The following is a 15,758-nucleotide window of genomic DNA, read 5'->3' as shown; positions in this document are numbered from 1 at the left end:
CCAGTTCGCTATTCTTTATTCAAGCAGAGTATTTGATTGCTAAAAGCCGCTTTCCAGTCTGCAGCACTTGCTAAAATTTTAAAAGGTCAGCAGAAATCTTATACAAAAAAAGTTTAGGAAATTAAACATGAGTCGTTTTTAAAATAATCATTCAGATATAAAAAAATATAGCAAGTGAGAGATTCAAACTTTTTTGTTTGTTTGTTTGCAATTTTGTCCTAGGGTCTCTAGATTAATAAGAACAGAGAATGCATTATTAAGGTCATTTCATACATAAACCTTTTGCCAACAGACAAATTCCTCAAGGTTTGTTCATAGCTTGCAGAGAGCACAGTTACAAGCTTTCTCTACACACTTGCAAGTCTTTGTGCAAAAGAGTGTAACTATCTGATATATACAGCTCCACTATATGTGTAGATAGGTACACAGACTGCACACTCCTTGAATGCAACATGTGAACACGCCTATAATAGTGTTCTGGAGCATTTTGATGCATGGCTCAATATATTAAACTGGAGAATGAACAGAAGGAAATTATCAGAAAGTTGCCATTTGGTCCCAACCCCCTTAAAAGGGAGCTCATATGCAATATTAACTGCATTTTGCCATTTCTGTTCATATTGCCTGCAAAGGGGGGTTCTGTACACATTCTGGGAGAAACCAGCTCCCAGTGAATTGTGGGGAAAGAGGGGGATTATACCATAAAAAACTGAAAACCCAAGAAGTCACTCCTACTAAACCATCCATAATTGTGTGTGTGTGTGGAAGGGGAGATAGTTTCTCACACCTCACATCTTTCCTTCACATCTTGTGGCAGGAAATAAAGTGGGAGGGGGTGTTAAGGGACAGGAAAAGAGGGAGAAGAACAAAGGGAAGGACAGCCTGGTATCTATTCTCAGTGCATCTTATAAGGCACATTTCAACTACAGTGGTACCTCGGGTTAAGTACGGTACTTAATTCATTCCGGAGGTCCGTTCTTAACCTGAAACTGTTCTTAACCTGAAGCACCACTTTAGCTTATGGGGTCTCCTGCTGCCGCCGCACTGCCGGAGCACAATTTCTGTTCTCATCCTGAAGCAAAATTCTTAACCCGAGGTAATATTTCTGTGTTAGCGGATTCAGTAACCTGAACCTTATGTAACCTGAAGCGTATGTAACCCGAGGTACCACTGTACAGGGAGCAGGCCGGAGACCTCTGTCCATGGTGCCAGTCCTAGTGCTGGATCTTAAAAAGGATACATTCCTTGAGCTGTGGTCATTTTGCTCCGGCAGAGGTCTAGAGCAACTGGGAGCTGTAAATCTATCACATCCCCAAGTGTCTCCTGACAAGAAGAATGAATTGTGTGGGTGGGGAAACTTCTGAGGCAGGGAATCCTGACCAGAGGCTGGCTCAGACAACAGCAGCAGCAAAAATAAAAATAAAAAAACGACAACAGCCAGCTACAGATAAGAAGTTATTACTCCCAGGTTTGTTGTTATTTAGGGAGTGTGGAGCAGAATGAATTCTGACACTGCTGCACTGCAGGGGGTTGGACTAGATGACCCTTGGGGTCCCTTCCAACTCTACAATTTTATGGTTCTATAACCAGGGGAGGGCGGGATTCACCATAAACTAAAAATCCTAACCCCAGGTTGCAATCCTATGCTGCTTACTTGAAAGTAAGCCCAGTGGAACCCAGTGGGACACACAGGATGATCCTGTCCTGATTTAATTGGAAATGAGTCCCGTTAATTTCATGCGCATGGGATTGCTGCCTTTCTAGAATGCCCAGGATTTGCCTAGAAGTGATAGGCTGTCTCCTCGGTGATCAGACCATCTGTGCAACCCCAGTTATGCCTGCTCAGAAGTCTGAGTTCTAGGGGACTCGTTCCCAACTATGTGTGTGTGGGATTGCAGACTTTGCTTGCCTCCTAAGACAGCTGGTCACCTCTTAAGGAACTCATCTCTGCTCCCTCTTTCCTGCTGCCATGCTACTGGAATGTCAAGTAGCACAAATTAAGGCAGATTTATCTTTGCACCATGCCAATAAAAAGCACAGATGTGCAGAGGGGGGGATAGAAGCAAAACTGTATTGAAAGTGCTATGGAGCAGGAGACAGAGCCAGTGCCCAGCAAAGTTATGTTTCAGCACCATGACCTGTATTTTTCACTCCAGAACAGCTGGCAGAGCTCCTAATTGTTCCTTGGGAGCTTAGCTCATCCCATCACTGCAGGATATTCCATCTTAAAAAGAGGTCAAGTGGCAAAGTTAAACATGGATGTTGGACTACATTGAAGACCACCATTTTTTCCAGCTCTGGTTTAGGGGACAAGGTGGTGGGCAGAGAAAGACAAAGAAAGGCAGAAGGGGGTGTAAGTCAGAAGGGGTAAGGGAACCCTGAAAAAGATAATAGCATTAAAAAGCAAGGGCCCACAGAAGAGGGTGGAAAAGAGGAAAACAGAGCCCCTTATCTCCAAAGTCCTTGACATTTGTATGTGGCGTAGTCCAGCTTTTATCCCCGGAGCAGAGTCTCCTGGCTGTCGGGGCACTGCTTCTCCCGCTGTGCATCTGCTCCTTTCCCCAGGTGGTTCTGGCTGTGGCCGGAGGAGTAGCTGGCAGACTTGTCCCCACCAGATCCTGCCAAATGCCCTGGGCTGCAGCAGAGGACGGCGGCACAGGCCTGTCGGAAGCGGGGGTCAAAGAAGGCATAGAGGAAAGGGTTGAGGCAGCTGTTGATGTAGGCCAAGCAGCTGCTGTACGGGTGGAGGTTGCTGAGGAAGGCGTGGAAGCCGCAAGACAAGGGCATCACCCCCCAGTCCATCAGCATGTAGATTGTCTTCACAAAGTGGAAGGGCAGCCAGCAGACAGCGAAGGTGGCCACCAGGACGATGATGATGGTCAGCAGGCGCTTCCGCTTCCTCAGCGCTTCAGTGCGCTCCTTTCGGAAGTGGCCAGCAATGGTGCGGGCAATGAAGAAGTAGCAGGTCAGCATGATGGCAAAGGGAAGCACAAAGCCCAGGAGGGTGGAAGACAAGCCCAGCCCTGCTTCCCAGACCTGCTCGGTCTCATCGGTGGCCACACTGGAGAAATTCATGTAGCACGTCACTTTGTCTGTCCCGGTGAAGACGGTTGTGCTCCGGAAGATCATGGCTGGCAAGGCTAGGAGGACTGCCATGGCCCAGAGGGTTAGGGTCACCAAAAGCCCACTGACCTTGGACCTCAGCTTGGCATTTGCGATGGGGCGGACGATGGCCAGGTAGCGGTCAAAGCTGAGGCCTGTAAGGCAGAAGACACTGGCGTACATGTTGACAAAGACCAGGTAGCTGCTGAGCTTGCAGGCAAAAGAGCCAAAGGGCCAGTCGTAGTCCAGGATGACGTAGGTAGCCCAAAGTGGCAAGGTGACCACAAAGGTGAGGTCTGCCACTGCCAGGTTGGCAATGAACGTGTCTGCAGACCGCCGTTTCTCCTGGCCTCCGCAGAAAATGGTCCATAGTACCAGGCCGTTGCCAGTGGTGCCTAGGAAGAAAACCAGCAAGTAGATGGAGGGAATCAGGATCCTGGATGAACTCCAGTCCTCGTAGTCACACTCCAGAATGCCTGGGTAGCTGTCAGTGTCGTTGCTGGACTCCATGCCTGCTCAAGAAGGAGAATGTGGAAGAGGCCTCTCTTCCAATCTTGTAGAATCCTTCACCAATCTGGATCCACTCCGTGCAAGTTCCTTCCTTGTTGCAAGGAGGAAAAAGTCCCAGGGTCTCAGCTCATTTGCCTCTCCTGCGCCTCCTTATCACAGCTTTAGGCAGATCTGGCCAGGGGCTTGCTCAGCCTGTGTGTCATCTCCTCCTCACTCTCACACACACACTCAGGAGGCTGCAGTTCCTTCCTTGGGATTTGTCTTAAAATCCAGGCTACGACCCAGCCCCCTTTCCCACCCCTCCCTTTGCTTTCACTCAACATCCTTATGTGAATTGGAGGACTTGACCCCCTGCAGTGCTGGGCAGCTCCATCTGTCATTTGTATCCACCCACTTGCAAACAAACCATACACATCCTCTCATCCTAAACTCTCCAGAGCAAAGAAAGAAAGAAAGAGGGGTGGAATGCAGCTGAAGTCCAACCAGAGATGCTGGTGGGTGCGGGTGGAGGGAAGGCTCACTGCCCCAGTTCACAAACGCCTTGCTAACCTGATCTAATTTGTCTGTCAGTTTCATCATGAGCCTCTCTTAGTTTTAAGAGCAGTGCAACATGGAACAAAAGGGTGCCCAAAGCAAAGAAAGCATCCACTTAAGTCAATCCTACTTAGATGCAGTAATGCTGTATTTATTTTGAGTGGCATTTGTTCATGCAAATAGGTTTGGTGGGGTCGAGGATAGTGTCACGAGTGAGCTTGGCGGATGCAAAACCAATCTGAATTTTAAATAGGTTCTGCTTGGTCCTTGGGAAGGAGCTGGAGACAAAATGCAGATGCTGCTTATCCTTCCAGCAACATCTCAGCTTATGTGATTGGTCCCAGAGATGAGAAAAAGAAGGCTTGGGGTGTGCAGAGTATACGAGATGCGTTTCCAAGCTTTAAGGAGGGGTGGGATTTACAGGGGGCCCAAACATTTGAAGAGCGTCATTGATCTAGGAACTCTCTCCCCACAGTCTAGGCCAGGGATAGGGAACCTGTGCTGGCCCATGTTGTTGGACACAATCTCCCAACAACCCTTGCTAAAATGACCAGAGGTTGGCCGCCACTCCTCTGGACTAAACAGATTTACCTGTTCTGAAACCTCTGAGATCAATAACGGCACCTTTTTATTTTTTTAAAAAAATAATCCAATAGCTTTTTATTTAAAAAAAGTTGCTGCAATCTTGAATTAGAATTTTGAAATCCAAATCTTTTCTATTTTTCCAAACAAAATAATTTATCTGAAATCAGCTGTAACTGATGTGGGCAGCAATCCTTGCCATCTCCGGCATCAATCATTTAATGCAGTAAAAGTTATCCCGCAGCAACCACATCAGCTGTGAGTGGCATATGTATGTTGCATGTGCTACTAAGGAATCCAAAATGAAGTTTGTTAACTAAATGGTGATGCACAAGAGAAAGAACGATGGTCTCTATAGCCTGCTGACTCTCTTTCTAATATGAGGCTGCAGAGTAAAATATTTGTAGGACCGCAAGTCTCATAAAATGGCAATGTCCTCATACTTATAGGGACACGGGTGGCACTGTGGAGCCCAGGACTTGCTGATCAGAAGGTCGGCGGTTCGAATCCCTGTGACGGGGTGAGCTCCCGTTGCTCAGTCCCAGCTCCTGCCAACCTAGCAGTTCAAAAGCACGTCATAGTGCAAGTAGATAAATAGGCACCACTCCGGCGGGAAGGTAAACGGCGTTTCCGTGTGCTGCTCTGGTTCGCCAGAAACGACTTAGTCATGCTGGCCACATGACCCGGAAGCTGTACGCCGGCTCCCTCGGCCAATAAAGCAAGATGAGCGCTGCAACCCCAGAGTCGGCCACAACTGGACCTAATGGTCAGGAGTCCCTTTACCTTTTACCTCATACTTAGGGTAAAAACCAAAACATAAATTCCATGTGTTGATTGGAAACAAGCTGACTTACAAACCTTTGATTGAGATGAATACAAATCCGGAAAATCTGGAAGAGCGTTGACAAAGGGTTGCAGGAAACCCTATCAGACTCAGCCCATGAAATGGTACCTCTGACCTGACTTGTCAAAAGGTCATATAAAAAGTCTACTCTGAAGACTAGTTTGAACCCAGGTCACAGGAGATCTCGGGACAAGACCAGACCCTCTTTGCTAATAGTCAACAGCAGCTACAATCAATTTCTTTGAAGTGTCTACAGTAGTGCCATTGCTTATTGGATTTTATCTGCATTCCCAAGAACATCTGGCTTATTGTACTAAAAAATGGCTTTTGTGCTGACCAGAATGCCATGCCTTATGGTCACGTATGGCTTTGGTGTTTGATCTCTCTGTGATCATTTTATCTGCTCTTTGTGTTTTGCTGGTCTGCCTGATAACTACTGATATCTGTCCTAGTTAGCCTCAGTTCTCTTATGTTTATAGTGCATGTGCTGTGATACCATCAGTGTAACAAGACAGCCTCTATGCTGTTCAGGCTTAAGTTTTCCTCCCTGAAATGCTGGACTTCTCAACTGCTTAAGAAAACTAGGAAAGAAGTGTACTTTGATCTAGTTAAACAGACCCGGAATGCTTACACTATCTTGACTGTGATTTGCCTGCCTTCAAGGACTTCAGGGTGATATACAAATCTTCTCCCCACCCACCTCCATTTTATTCTCACAACAATCCTGCAAGGTAGGGTATGGTGGCCAGTCTAAGGTGAGCATCATGGCTAAGTGGGAGATTTGAACTTTGGTCTTCCCAGTCTTCGTCCAACCAATGAAACACACTGCCTCTCTCATTGTTTCACTCTGGAAGGATCAACAACAGATATCTGCTCAGGTCTACAGATGGGAAATTAAAAACAAGAAAGCATGTCTGGCTTAGTCAAGGGAGCAGTTTCCCCAAATCATGCAAGCCATTTGTTGAAAAGTAGAAAATCATAGTGAGCCTGTGTGGTACTGATGTGGCAGGCCAGCTTTGATGATCATTAAATGATCAAATACCATTCTTGTTTTGGAAAACATTCAGTCTAGATCCTTTTGCCAATGGGTAGCCCATCTCATTCTCCTCTTCACATACCAGGGAATAAGCATGATGTCATGGTTAGTGGGAGATCCAAGTCTCCAGCTGCAATACTATTTAAGAGTTATTTAGCACAACTGAATCATACACCTTTTTTCAGTAATTCCGAAGCATGCAGGGTAGGTCAGAATCATTAGCCCTGTATGGCAGATGGCCAAGTGGCTGAGCCTATCAGTTTGCCTAAGGCTAACTAAGTAGTGAGTTCATAGCAAAAGGTGACATTTGAACCAGAGACTTCCTGGTTCACTGTTCACGGCCCCCTTCCAACATTATCAAAACCACTAGATGAACTTGGGTATCAGTATATTATGGTGTGATCCTATACTAGCATCAAAAGAAGCCTCACTGAGTGCAATGAAGCTTATTCCCAGGTAAGTGGGCACAGTGACTGTAGATCACTAGGTAGCCCTTGGGAACATCATCATTTCCAGAAAACATATCCACTTCATGTGCGGAACTAGCCAAAAATGCCAAGCCTCTCTTTTGCCTCATTTGAAATGAGAACACGATTTAGAATAAACCTCGGTAGGTGTGCTTCATGAGCCAAGATCTACAATTCTATGGCAGGCAAGCTATATATTGTGAAATACTTCTTCAGAAATGCTAAGCCATTAGGGGTTGTTTCACCCATGAATGAATTTCCATAGAGGACATTATGAAACTCTCACATGGAGTGGGTCACATGTGACAAACACATGGGCTTGCACATGTACACACATCCAAATTCATTGTGTAGGAAAGCCAGTTTAGTTGATAAAGCCCTCAATATAATGTTTTAAAACACACAGGCAACTAACTGAAAGCACTGTTTTCACTAGCCTTCCAAAAGTTTGGGACTACAACCACCAGCCCAGTCAGCATGAACATTTTGTTTTAAGTGGCACATAGATCACATCAGGGTAGCCTGTCTCTTGATGGAAAGGACATTGATCCCAGTGCTTCTGGGTCTATACTGCTTCTATATTGCATAAGAACATAGGTGCCTGCTGGTCAGACAGAGGGTTTATTTAATCCAGCATCCCATTTTCCACACTGGCCAATCAAATGCTTCTGTGAAGCCCCCAAGCAAGACACGAGAGCAACAGCCATCTCCCATTCATGCCCACCATCTTAAGTTCAATAAGTATATTTTGACCTTGGAAGTTCTAAACGTGTTCTACATAAAGACTACAATCTGCTATGCTCCATCACCAGCCTCAAGGTTAAAAAAAAATTGAGAGATTTCATGTTCCAGCATTTCTCAGAGTCACTCCATACAATCTAATGGACTTTTATCTCCTGAAATTCAGAGGCTACTACTAGTCAGGGCATGTCTTGGGAGTCAAGGAGGCTGGAGGAAGAGCTGTGCAGGTGAAAACAATCCCATCCTATTTTAAAGAGGTTAAAGATGTGTCATAATCACGTCTGACGCTTGAGCTATTCAAAGAGACACGTGGAACAGACCTTGACTTCAGTTCCTGTACCAGAAACAGGATTATTCCGAGAATCTTACAAACAGCATTTTTTCACCCCTAAATTGCTATTTCAAGCCTGTGATAAACAGGTAGGGTAGAACAGCAATTTGATCAGCAAAGAGCAGTTTTGTAAAGGTGCCAAAATTTCAGAAACCTCCTGAGTCATTACAACGTTACAGTCTAAATAGACTCCAGCAGATCTTTCTTTAACCCAACTGCTTAATTTTAAAAACACAAGAACTTCAGCTAAAAAAATAGAATATGACTGAATTATCAGTCATTTACATATATGCTATGTGAAAAATCCTCAAAACAGCTATTTAGGCCAGCGATGAGGAACCTATGGCCCTCCAGAATGTTGCTGGAATAAAATTCCCATCATTCCTGATCACTGATGGGAGATGGAATCTAAAAACATCTGGACAATCACTGGTTCCCCACCCCAGCAAGGGACATCTTTCTTTCCACCTCCAATATTAAAAAGCATATTGGGGGTGATATTTTGAGCTGGGAAATTGCCAGAATAAAAATGGTTAAGCACCCTTCCATCTGTCTTTCTCACACCCCACCTTGTAGCCTGCCCAGACCAAGTTTGCCTTTTAAAAACAATAATGAATGGAGAGGACTAAAACTGTTGCTGCCACATCACGTGTAGTTTGGAGCCGAATGTTGGAAGACCCAGGACAGACACAAGGAAAGACATCTTCACATATTGGATTCACTTCCACAAGTAATGGTGGCTACCAACTTGGATGGCTTTAAAAGGCTAACAAGGGCTACTAGCCATGGTGGCAATGTTCTGCCTTGACTAATGGAGGCCACAAGTTTCTGAATACCAGTTGCTGGAAACCAGAGAGGATGCTCTTGTGCCTGGTCCTGCTTGCAGGGTTCACAAAGGCATCTGGTTGGCCACGGTGAGAACAGGATTCTAGACTGGATGGGCCACTGTGCCTGATTCTGCAGGGCTTTCCTTACGTTAGGGCTGGTCCACACTTCTGTTTGCCCCATGCTTTCAAGAGATTTTTCTTTTGTCCCACCACTTTCCCTGAGAAAACCTGCTGTTTACTGCTAAATCAGAACAAATATCCATTGGATTTTCTGCAGACTGACATTTGTTTTGATTCAATAGTAAACATTGGGTTTTCCAGGCGAAAGCAGCAAGGCAAAAGACCCAGGGCTAGAAATCATGGGACAAATGGAAGGGGACAAATGGAAGTGTGGAGAGAGCCAGGGGCTTGATTAAGGTCACCTAGAGAGCTTGTGGCAGAGTGCAAGATTGGTCCTGGTTCATCTAGCTCAATCTCATATGACTGCACGTACTCCCAGACTCTGAAATATCTTTTAATCGATGGATGGGAGTAGGAGCTTTTCTAGGAAAACAAAAGGTGTGCATGATGTGACTTTATCATTACTATTTAATATGGGTCTGGTATTGACACGATGTCAGATGTTAGACAGCTTTGGGAAAAGCAACTCGTATTTTAAATTGCAAATTCCAGCCAGGTCTAGTCTAGAAACTGGCGTTACAAATCAAGCTCAGAGAGGAAGGATTGTGAATTTGAGAGTGGCCCAGATGAAAGAGTAGGGAACAGACACAGCAAAAGGGGGTTAGACGTGACTATGCAATAAATAAACTCAGAGAGCAGCATCTCCCGTCTCTGGTGTTCCCTTTGATTCCATGCTGCCCAATCTCTCCCGCCATGCCCTGGTCAATTACCTTATTATTACATACAAGCAAGTACGACCAAGTAACTGCCCTCAGTTTTCCTCAGAAAGGGGGGGGGCTAGAAATACCTGGGGGTATCATATTTAAAAACTTCACCTGTCTAAAGCAGCCTTCTCCAACATGATGCCCCCAGGCATTTTGGACCACAACTGTTAGCAGCAGCAGCCAGCACGGCCAGTGTTGAGGGATGATGGGAATAAGTGTTTGGTTCAACAACATCAAGGGAGGGTGGTACCTGCTTGGGGGAAGGCTGGTCCATAATAAATGCAAAGGAAGATTCAACTTCTAAGAGACTTGGCCTTTTGTAAAAACAACTCTCCTACACTCTCTTCCATCTTTGTTGGGGACACAGCTACAGTCCTACCCTCATACCATACATTTAAAGCACCAAGACTCCTGGAAACTCAAATTTACTCCTCATAGAGCTACAGCTCCCAGCACCCTTAGCAAAATATAGTTCCCAGGATTCTATGGGAGAAGCCATTGGGCTTTAAATGACAGCCTGTGTGATGTAGCGGTTCAAGTCCCCACTCAGCCATAAAGCTATTTGGGGAGCCTGGGGCCAGTCACCCCAGTCTCACCTACCACCTATCCACTACCTTGAACTCCTTGGAATAAATAGAAATGTATGTTGTGTCAAAGAAATATCTTTCTTTGATTGTTGTCAGTGTTTTGATGCGCTGGGCTAGGCTAGTGAGCCAACAAGCATGTGCTACTGGCACAGAGGTACAATGCCAACCAGTTTAGCTGGAACGCTCCCTTCTCTGCAGTCAGGCCTGGAAACGTCAGCCAGGCTCCTTTCGATGGATGGAGATGTGTAGCAACAGCTGCAGGGGCCTCCCTCCAAAGCGCCGGCTGCCACTCGCCTGTCTATTTCCGTCACTTTTCCCTCAGTGCTGAAAGTGCGCCTGGATGTTGGAGAAGATGCCTGGCTGAGATTGGGAGGGGGGGGCAGGAAATGGAAGGGAGACAGGAAGGAAAGGACAGGAGAGCTGGGGCCAGCATACAGTAAGCAAAGTATTTATAGCATGTCTCACTGTAACAATGAGGGGATGTGAGCAGTGGAGAATCTCTGCTTGGATGCAGATCAGCTTAAGGAGATAACAGACCTCTTTCCTCCCATCCAGAGCTGAATGACTATCCATTGTAGGCATTGCAGCACAAGTAAATCAGGCCCCAAGCCCATTATCCTTGGAGTGCCATAGACCTTCTCGGCACAACAGATAGAATAACAGAATTTCATAGAATCATAGGGTCATCCAGTCCAGCCCCCTGCAATGCAGAAATCTCAGCCGAAGCATCCAGGACAGAATGGGAAGTGAAATTCCAAAGGTATGTGGTCTTGCTATTGTGAGGGGAGGCAGCACTTGATGCTTTGCACTCCCAAGCACAGGTGAGGATTTGTGCACAGCCCTCAAAAACTGAGATACATCACTCTTCCCTATTTTGCCAGTTTACGTTCTCCACTAGATTGCTATAGTGTCGTCTCTAAATAATTTTGAAAGCTAAATGAAAAGGGTCTCAACTTAGCATAGGCAAGGGAAGCTTGCTGCTTCTCATCAGCCATTTTGCACACAAAAATCATTAAGCAGTTATGACTCTGATGCAACAGACATTGTCCACCAGGAATGAGGAACCATTGACCCTCCAGATGTTGTTGGACTGCAGTTCCCATCATCCCTGACCACTGGCCATGCTCGCTGAGGCTGATGGGAGCTGGAGTCCAACAGTGTAATATTATCTACACCATAATCATAATATAAATGAATGTGCTAAGTGTTCTTTAGTGTAGCGTAGCCTTGTGGGCAGGAAAGGGGGGGAAATCATCTCAACAAGCAATTCCAAGCTTTTCCTCCCTGCCAGTTTAACAAGCATGTTTTAAATTTGCACTTAAACAATTTATGCACAATTGTATGCTTATGTCCATATGAAACAGGAGGGGAGAATGAAACACGATGAAATGATGCTGATTGGAAACTTGGTTTTTTAATTGTTTGTTTTTATTAGCACAGACATGGTTTTTCGTTTAAGCGCTCTTCTGCAAATATTTCAGTAATTAAATATAATAGCCAAAAAAAGAGTTTTAGAAATGCAGCTAACACAGTGCTGACCAGAAACATAATAGTGACAATGTGTGGGGATATATATGTGTGGTCTTGAGCTTGCACATTTCATATGACACTGCACATATAAAAATTGAGCTCTTAACACACTTTTGTTCCATTCTTTCAACAAAAAAGCCAGATTTTCTGCTGTTGGGCAGGGGGAGGGGAGAACATGGAGAGGAGGGAACACAGGACTATGATTTAATGGCATCGTATAAATACCCTGTAAAGAGTGGGTGAGTAGTGTGACAATTGCAAAGCAACAGTGGGCTTGGCAGCATCCAAGTCACAAATCCACACTGAAATGAGACAAACACCATGACATCACATCACGTCTCTCTCCTCTTCACCCCCCATTCCCTGCCAAACACATAACACATACTTTACATAGAACAAATACTGAAAATGTGGAATGTTTGTGCAAGCTGAAAGATTTAGGAGCGTCTGCAACATCTGTAGTGATGGGGAAAGCAGGGGAACATTCTCAGGCATTTTCATGCTTACTCAGGTCTGTTCAAAAGATGGCAAGGGGGAAGAAAGGAAAGTATTTAAAATATTTTTCAAGCTTTATGAAGGCAATAACATTCATTTAAAAATACGGCAATTTAAGACTCGTTTTTCTGAAACCCTTGCAACTAACCATATCCATAAGCAAGAATACTGGAAATTTATATAAATTTGAATTTTTTCAAACATATTTGAGTTAGGCAACCACATGTGCTTTTCCCCTAAATACTTCAATAAAAATGATGTAGATTTCGAAGTGACCAAACATCTCATTCTCTTCAGCCATAAATCTTGTAGAGGCCAAGAGAGCCCAATCTTACTGTTTTCCTTACTGGCACTTCAGTCCTGTAATTCTTCTTTTTCCACTTTGGTTTCCAATGCAAGTTATAGTGTTTTGACCATATTCAAGTGTGCACATGGATAGAGCTGGACCACTCTGCATACAGATGGAATTATGTTGGTGGCCCCACTCAATTTTAACCCAGTTCAGGGTGCATGTGGTGAGATTATTTTTTTCCATCTGTGGTAGAAATGCTTCTACTCTTTTGCTGTTTCTTACTGCCTTCGCTTCTCCTGTCCATCTGTAGCAACTGAATGCACAAAGCAACAAGACATGTCTGCTGCCAGTTTACAAGGTGCCACAGTGCCCTCTGGTGAGTGCAAGGCACAATAGTTTCAGGCAAATCCCACATATGCAGTGGCATGTTTGAAAAGCAAAATAATAATAATTACACTATAACGTTTGAAAATGGGATCAAGTTAAAGGCACTTCGAGATTGTGCTGTAGTTAAATCGAGGTGTATAAAATCAAAAGTGTGCCTCCCTGCTAAACCTGTGACCAAGAATGAATAAATCCTCTTTTCAGAAAATATTGTGGCTAAGCTGCTAATCTACTGTGGGCTCAAGTTCAATACTCTGTTCCACTAGTAAAGCTGGCTGATTTGTAGGCCATAGTGAGCAATGGCGCAACAGCCAGACCAGAAGAAAACTATAGCACCCCTGCTTCTGTCATTCTCACCTCGTTGCTTGCAGATCCCATGGGGGGGGGGGAGAGAGACACACAAGAGTTCTGAGAAGGGGGTACCAATTTAAATTTGAAGACTGGCTGTATGCACACCTGCATAGCTGTCATCTAGGAGGAAGAGGAGGATGTTTGCACAACTACATGTTAAGGCCAGCTAGTATGTGTCCAAAAGGAACCCCAGACTCATTTAAGATTGAGAAATACTTGTCTTGCATAACTGAGGCTACTATGAAACTGGAGAGTGGCCAATCCACTTCTGGCACAGGCAACATGTGAAAAGTCTCTGTGTAACAGTGCCAGGTGTAAAATGAGGTTGTTGTACTTCCTAATGAAATTAACTGCATTAAATACCCCATGCTGTATCGTGGCTGACACCTGACTTATACCTGTTCTGAATCAGGGCTGGGGAACCACTTTTGGCCCAAGGGCCGAATTTATTGTTCCAAAGGTGGAAGTGGGCAAGCCACACCCACCTGCCCATCACCAGACATCAGGCAGAGGAAAGGTAAAGCCACGCCTGCAAAAGAACAATTAGGAGAATACTGTAAGCCTTCAAGCGAGTTCTCAATTGTGCCTTTGGAGCCGTGGCTTGAATTTGGCGGTGTCTGAACACGGCATATTTCCCCATAGTGCTACTTTCTTCATGGCTCTGATATAGCTGCAGTGAGCAAGTGCTTTCAACCTCTTCCATAAGTAGCAAAACAGGTGAAAGACACCTAATTGAGATGGTGTTGAATTCAAGCTGTGGCTGCAAAGGAACAATGGTGTCAGGAGTTGGACAGGTGGGAGAGGATCACCCAAAACAACCTCACAGGTTGGAGATTCCCTCCACCCCAACTGCTCTTTAGGGATTCAGGAGGTATGAGAGAAAGCCAGTTAAAGAGGAGTGAGGATGTGTGCTGATGTATATAAAAGGACGGGGGAAGATCTGGTGTAAGCTTTTCCCCCTGCAGAGCAAACCTGGATTCATCTCCCCCTACAGTGCCATCAGCACACATACTTACTGAACTGATTACATGACTGAATCAGCCACAGATCTTGCCCCTCCTGCCGCGGGTAATGTAAGCTATCTGACTTTTAAAAAATATATGTTTTAAAAACTGTCACTTGTACATCTAAGCACTCCAAAAGTTTATTTGCTACCTCGGTCCTGGAGAGGATTACGTATGTACAAGTAGGACTTGCAACAAAAAAAGGTTGCATTGTGGATGGAGTGCTCCTGTTCAGGGGTCCAGCTCAGCCTGTGTTGCCCTCTTAAAATGTACTCCATTCCATCTCCCTTTCTGGTTTTCCTCCCCACACCCACCCACTAACCAGCATCCTGGGCACACTGAACATACTCAGTTCTAACTGGACTATTTTGGGACTTGCACTCTGAGTTTTTTTCCTAAGGATTTTTTGTACTTGCGGTTCCCATGTATGTGTGGTGTAGTTTAGATACACAAGGATCAATACACCAAGAATGAGCTCACTACTCGTACACAGGACAGGACAAGAAGACTGGTGAATGCACTTTCAGAGCTCAGAATCTTTTCGTGCACATCTTCAGCCTTAAGATACCAACCAAGAGGTACGGTTGGGTTTCTCCCCAGCACTAAAATTCTCCACACTGATTTATATTGAAACTAGCTAATGAACCAAGTTTCATATTCTAATATTTACACTCATCCTACATTCCCAGCAGGACTAAGCCAATGAGTAGTAAAAACTGAAAATCAATTTTTTAAAAAGATAAAAACTATATTGAACAAGCTCCCTGTTTTTATCCACTAAAAAGCAAAACATCATTTCACCACCAGCATTTTTTTATAACCCCTGCTTGCCTGCCCCTCTCAAAGAATAGGTTGCCAAGTAACAAGGCTGGCTCAGGATACAGCTCAGAGGATCACACACAAGCACGCGGGAACCACAGTGCCTCCTTAACCATAAAACCTTTATTTGTTTCAAGTGGCCAAAGGGGGGGAATTCCATTCTTCTTTTGTCTGAAATGCATTATATGGCAGCCGAGAAAGCAGAAGCCTCACCTCTTTGTCTTCCCTCCCTACCTTGGGGTGAAAGAAAAGGGGGCCAGCACAAAGCTCCTTGACTGGTTACAAAAAAAGAATAAAGATACTTTATAAAAATGTATGTGGTATAAGAAGGAGGGAAAAAAGGAGAAAACAGCCAGGACAGCGGCAGAGAGCATCTGACCGCCATATGCATGAGTGACTGAATGTGATACAAAGTGCATAAATGTGCCTTGTCCTCCC

At 44.9% G+C, this 15,758-nt stretch overlaps 1 protein-coding gene across 1 annotated transcript; it reads right to left on the bottom strand.

Moving 5' to 3' along the window:
* Window positions 1-2,277: 2,277 nt before the first annotated feature.
* On the bottom strand, window positions 2,278-5,165 carry APLNR (apelin receptor). The gene has a single exon (XM_081190746.1). The coding sequence runs from the start codon at window positions 3,610-3,612 to the stop codon at window positions 2,494-2,496; it is 1,119 nt and encodes a 372-aa protein (XP_081046872.1). The 5' UTR covers window positions 3,613-5,165; the 3' UTR covers window positions 2,278-2,493.
* Between the last annotated feature and the right edge of the window lie 10,593 nt (window positions 5,166-15,758).

This window comes from Podarcis bocagei, assembly GCF_964188305.1.
Source record: "Podarcis bocagei genome assembly, chromosome: 1".
Taxonomy (NCBI): Eukaryota; Metazoa; Chordata; class Lepidosauria; order Squamata; family Lacertidae; genus Podarcis; species Podarcis bocagei.
The sequence above is the reverse complement of the archived record's forward strand: the minus strand, read 5'-3'. Positions and strand labels throughout refer to the sequence as shown.

Coding starts and splice junctions, on each gene's coding strand:
- APLNR (XM_081190746.1), bottom strand. CDS start 3,612: ATGGAGTCCAGCAACGACACTGACAGCTACCCAGGCATTCTGGAGTGT.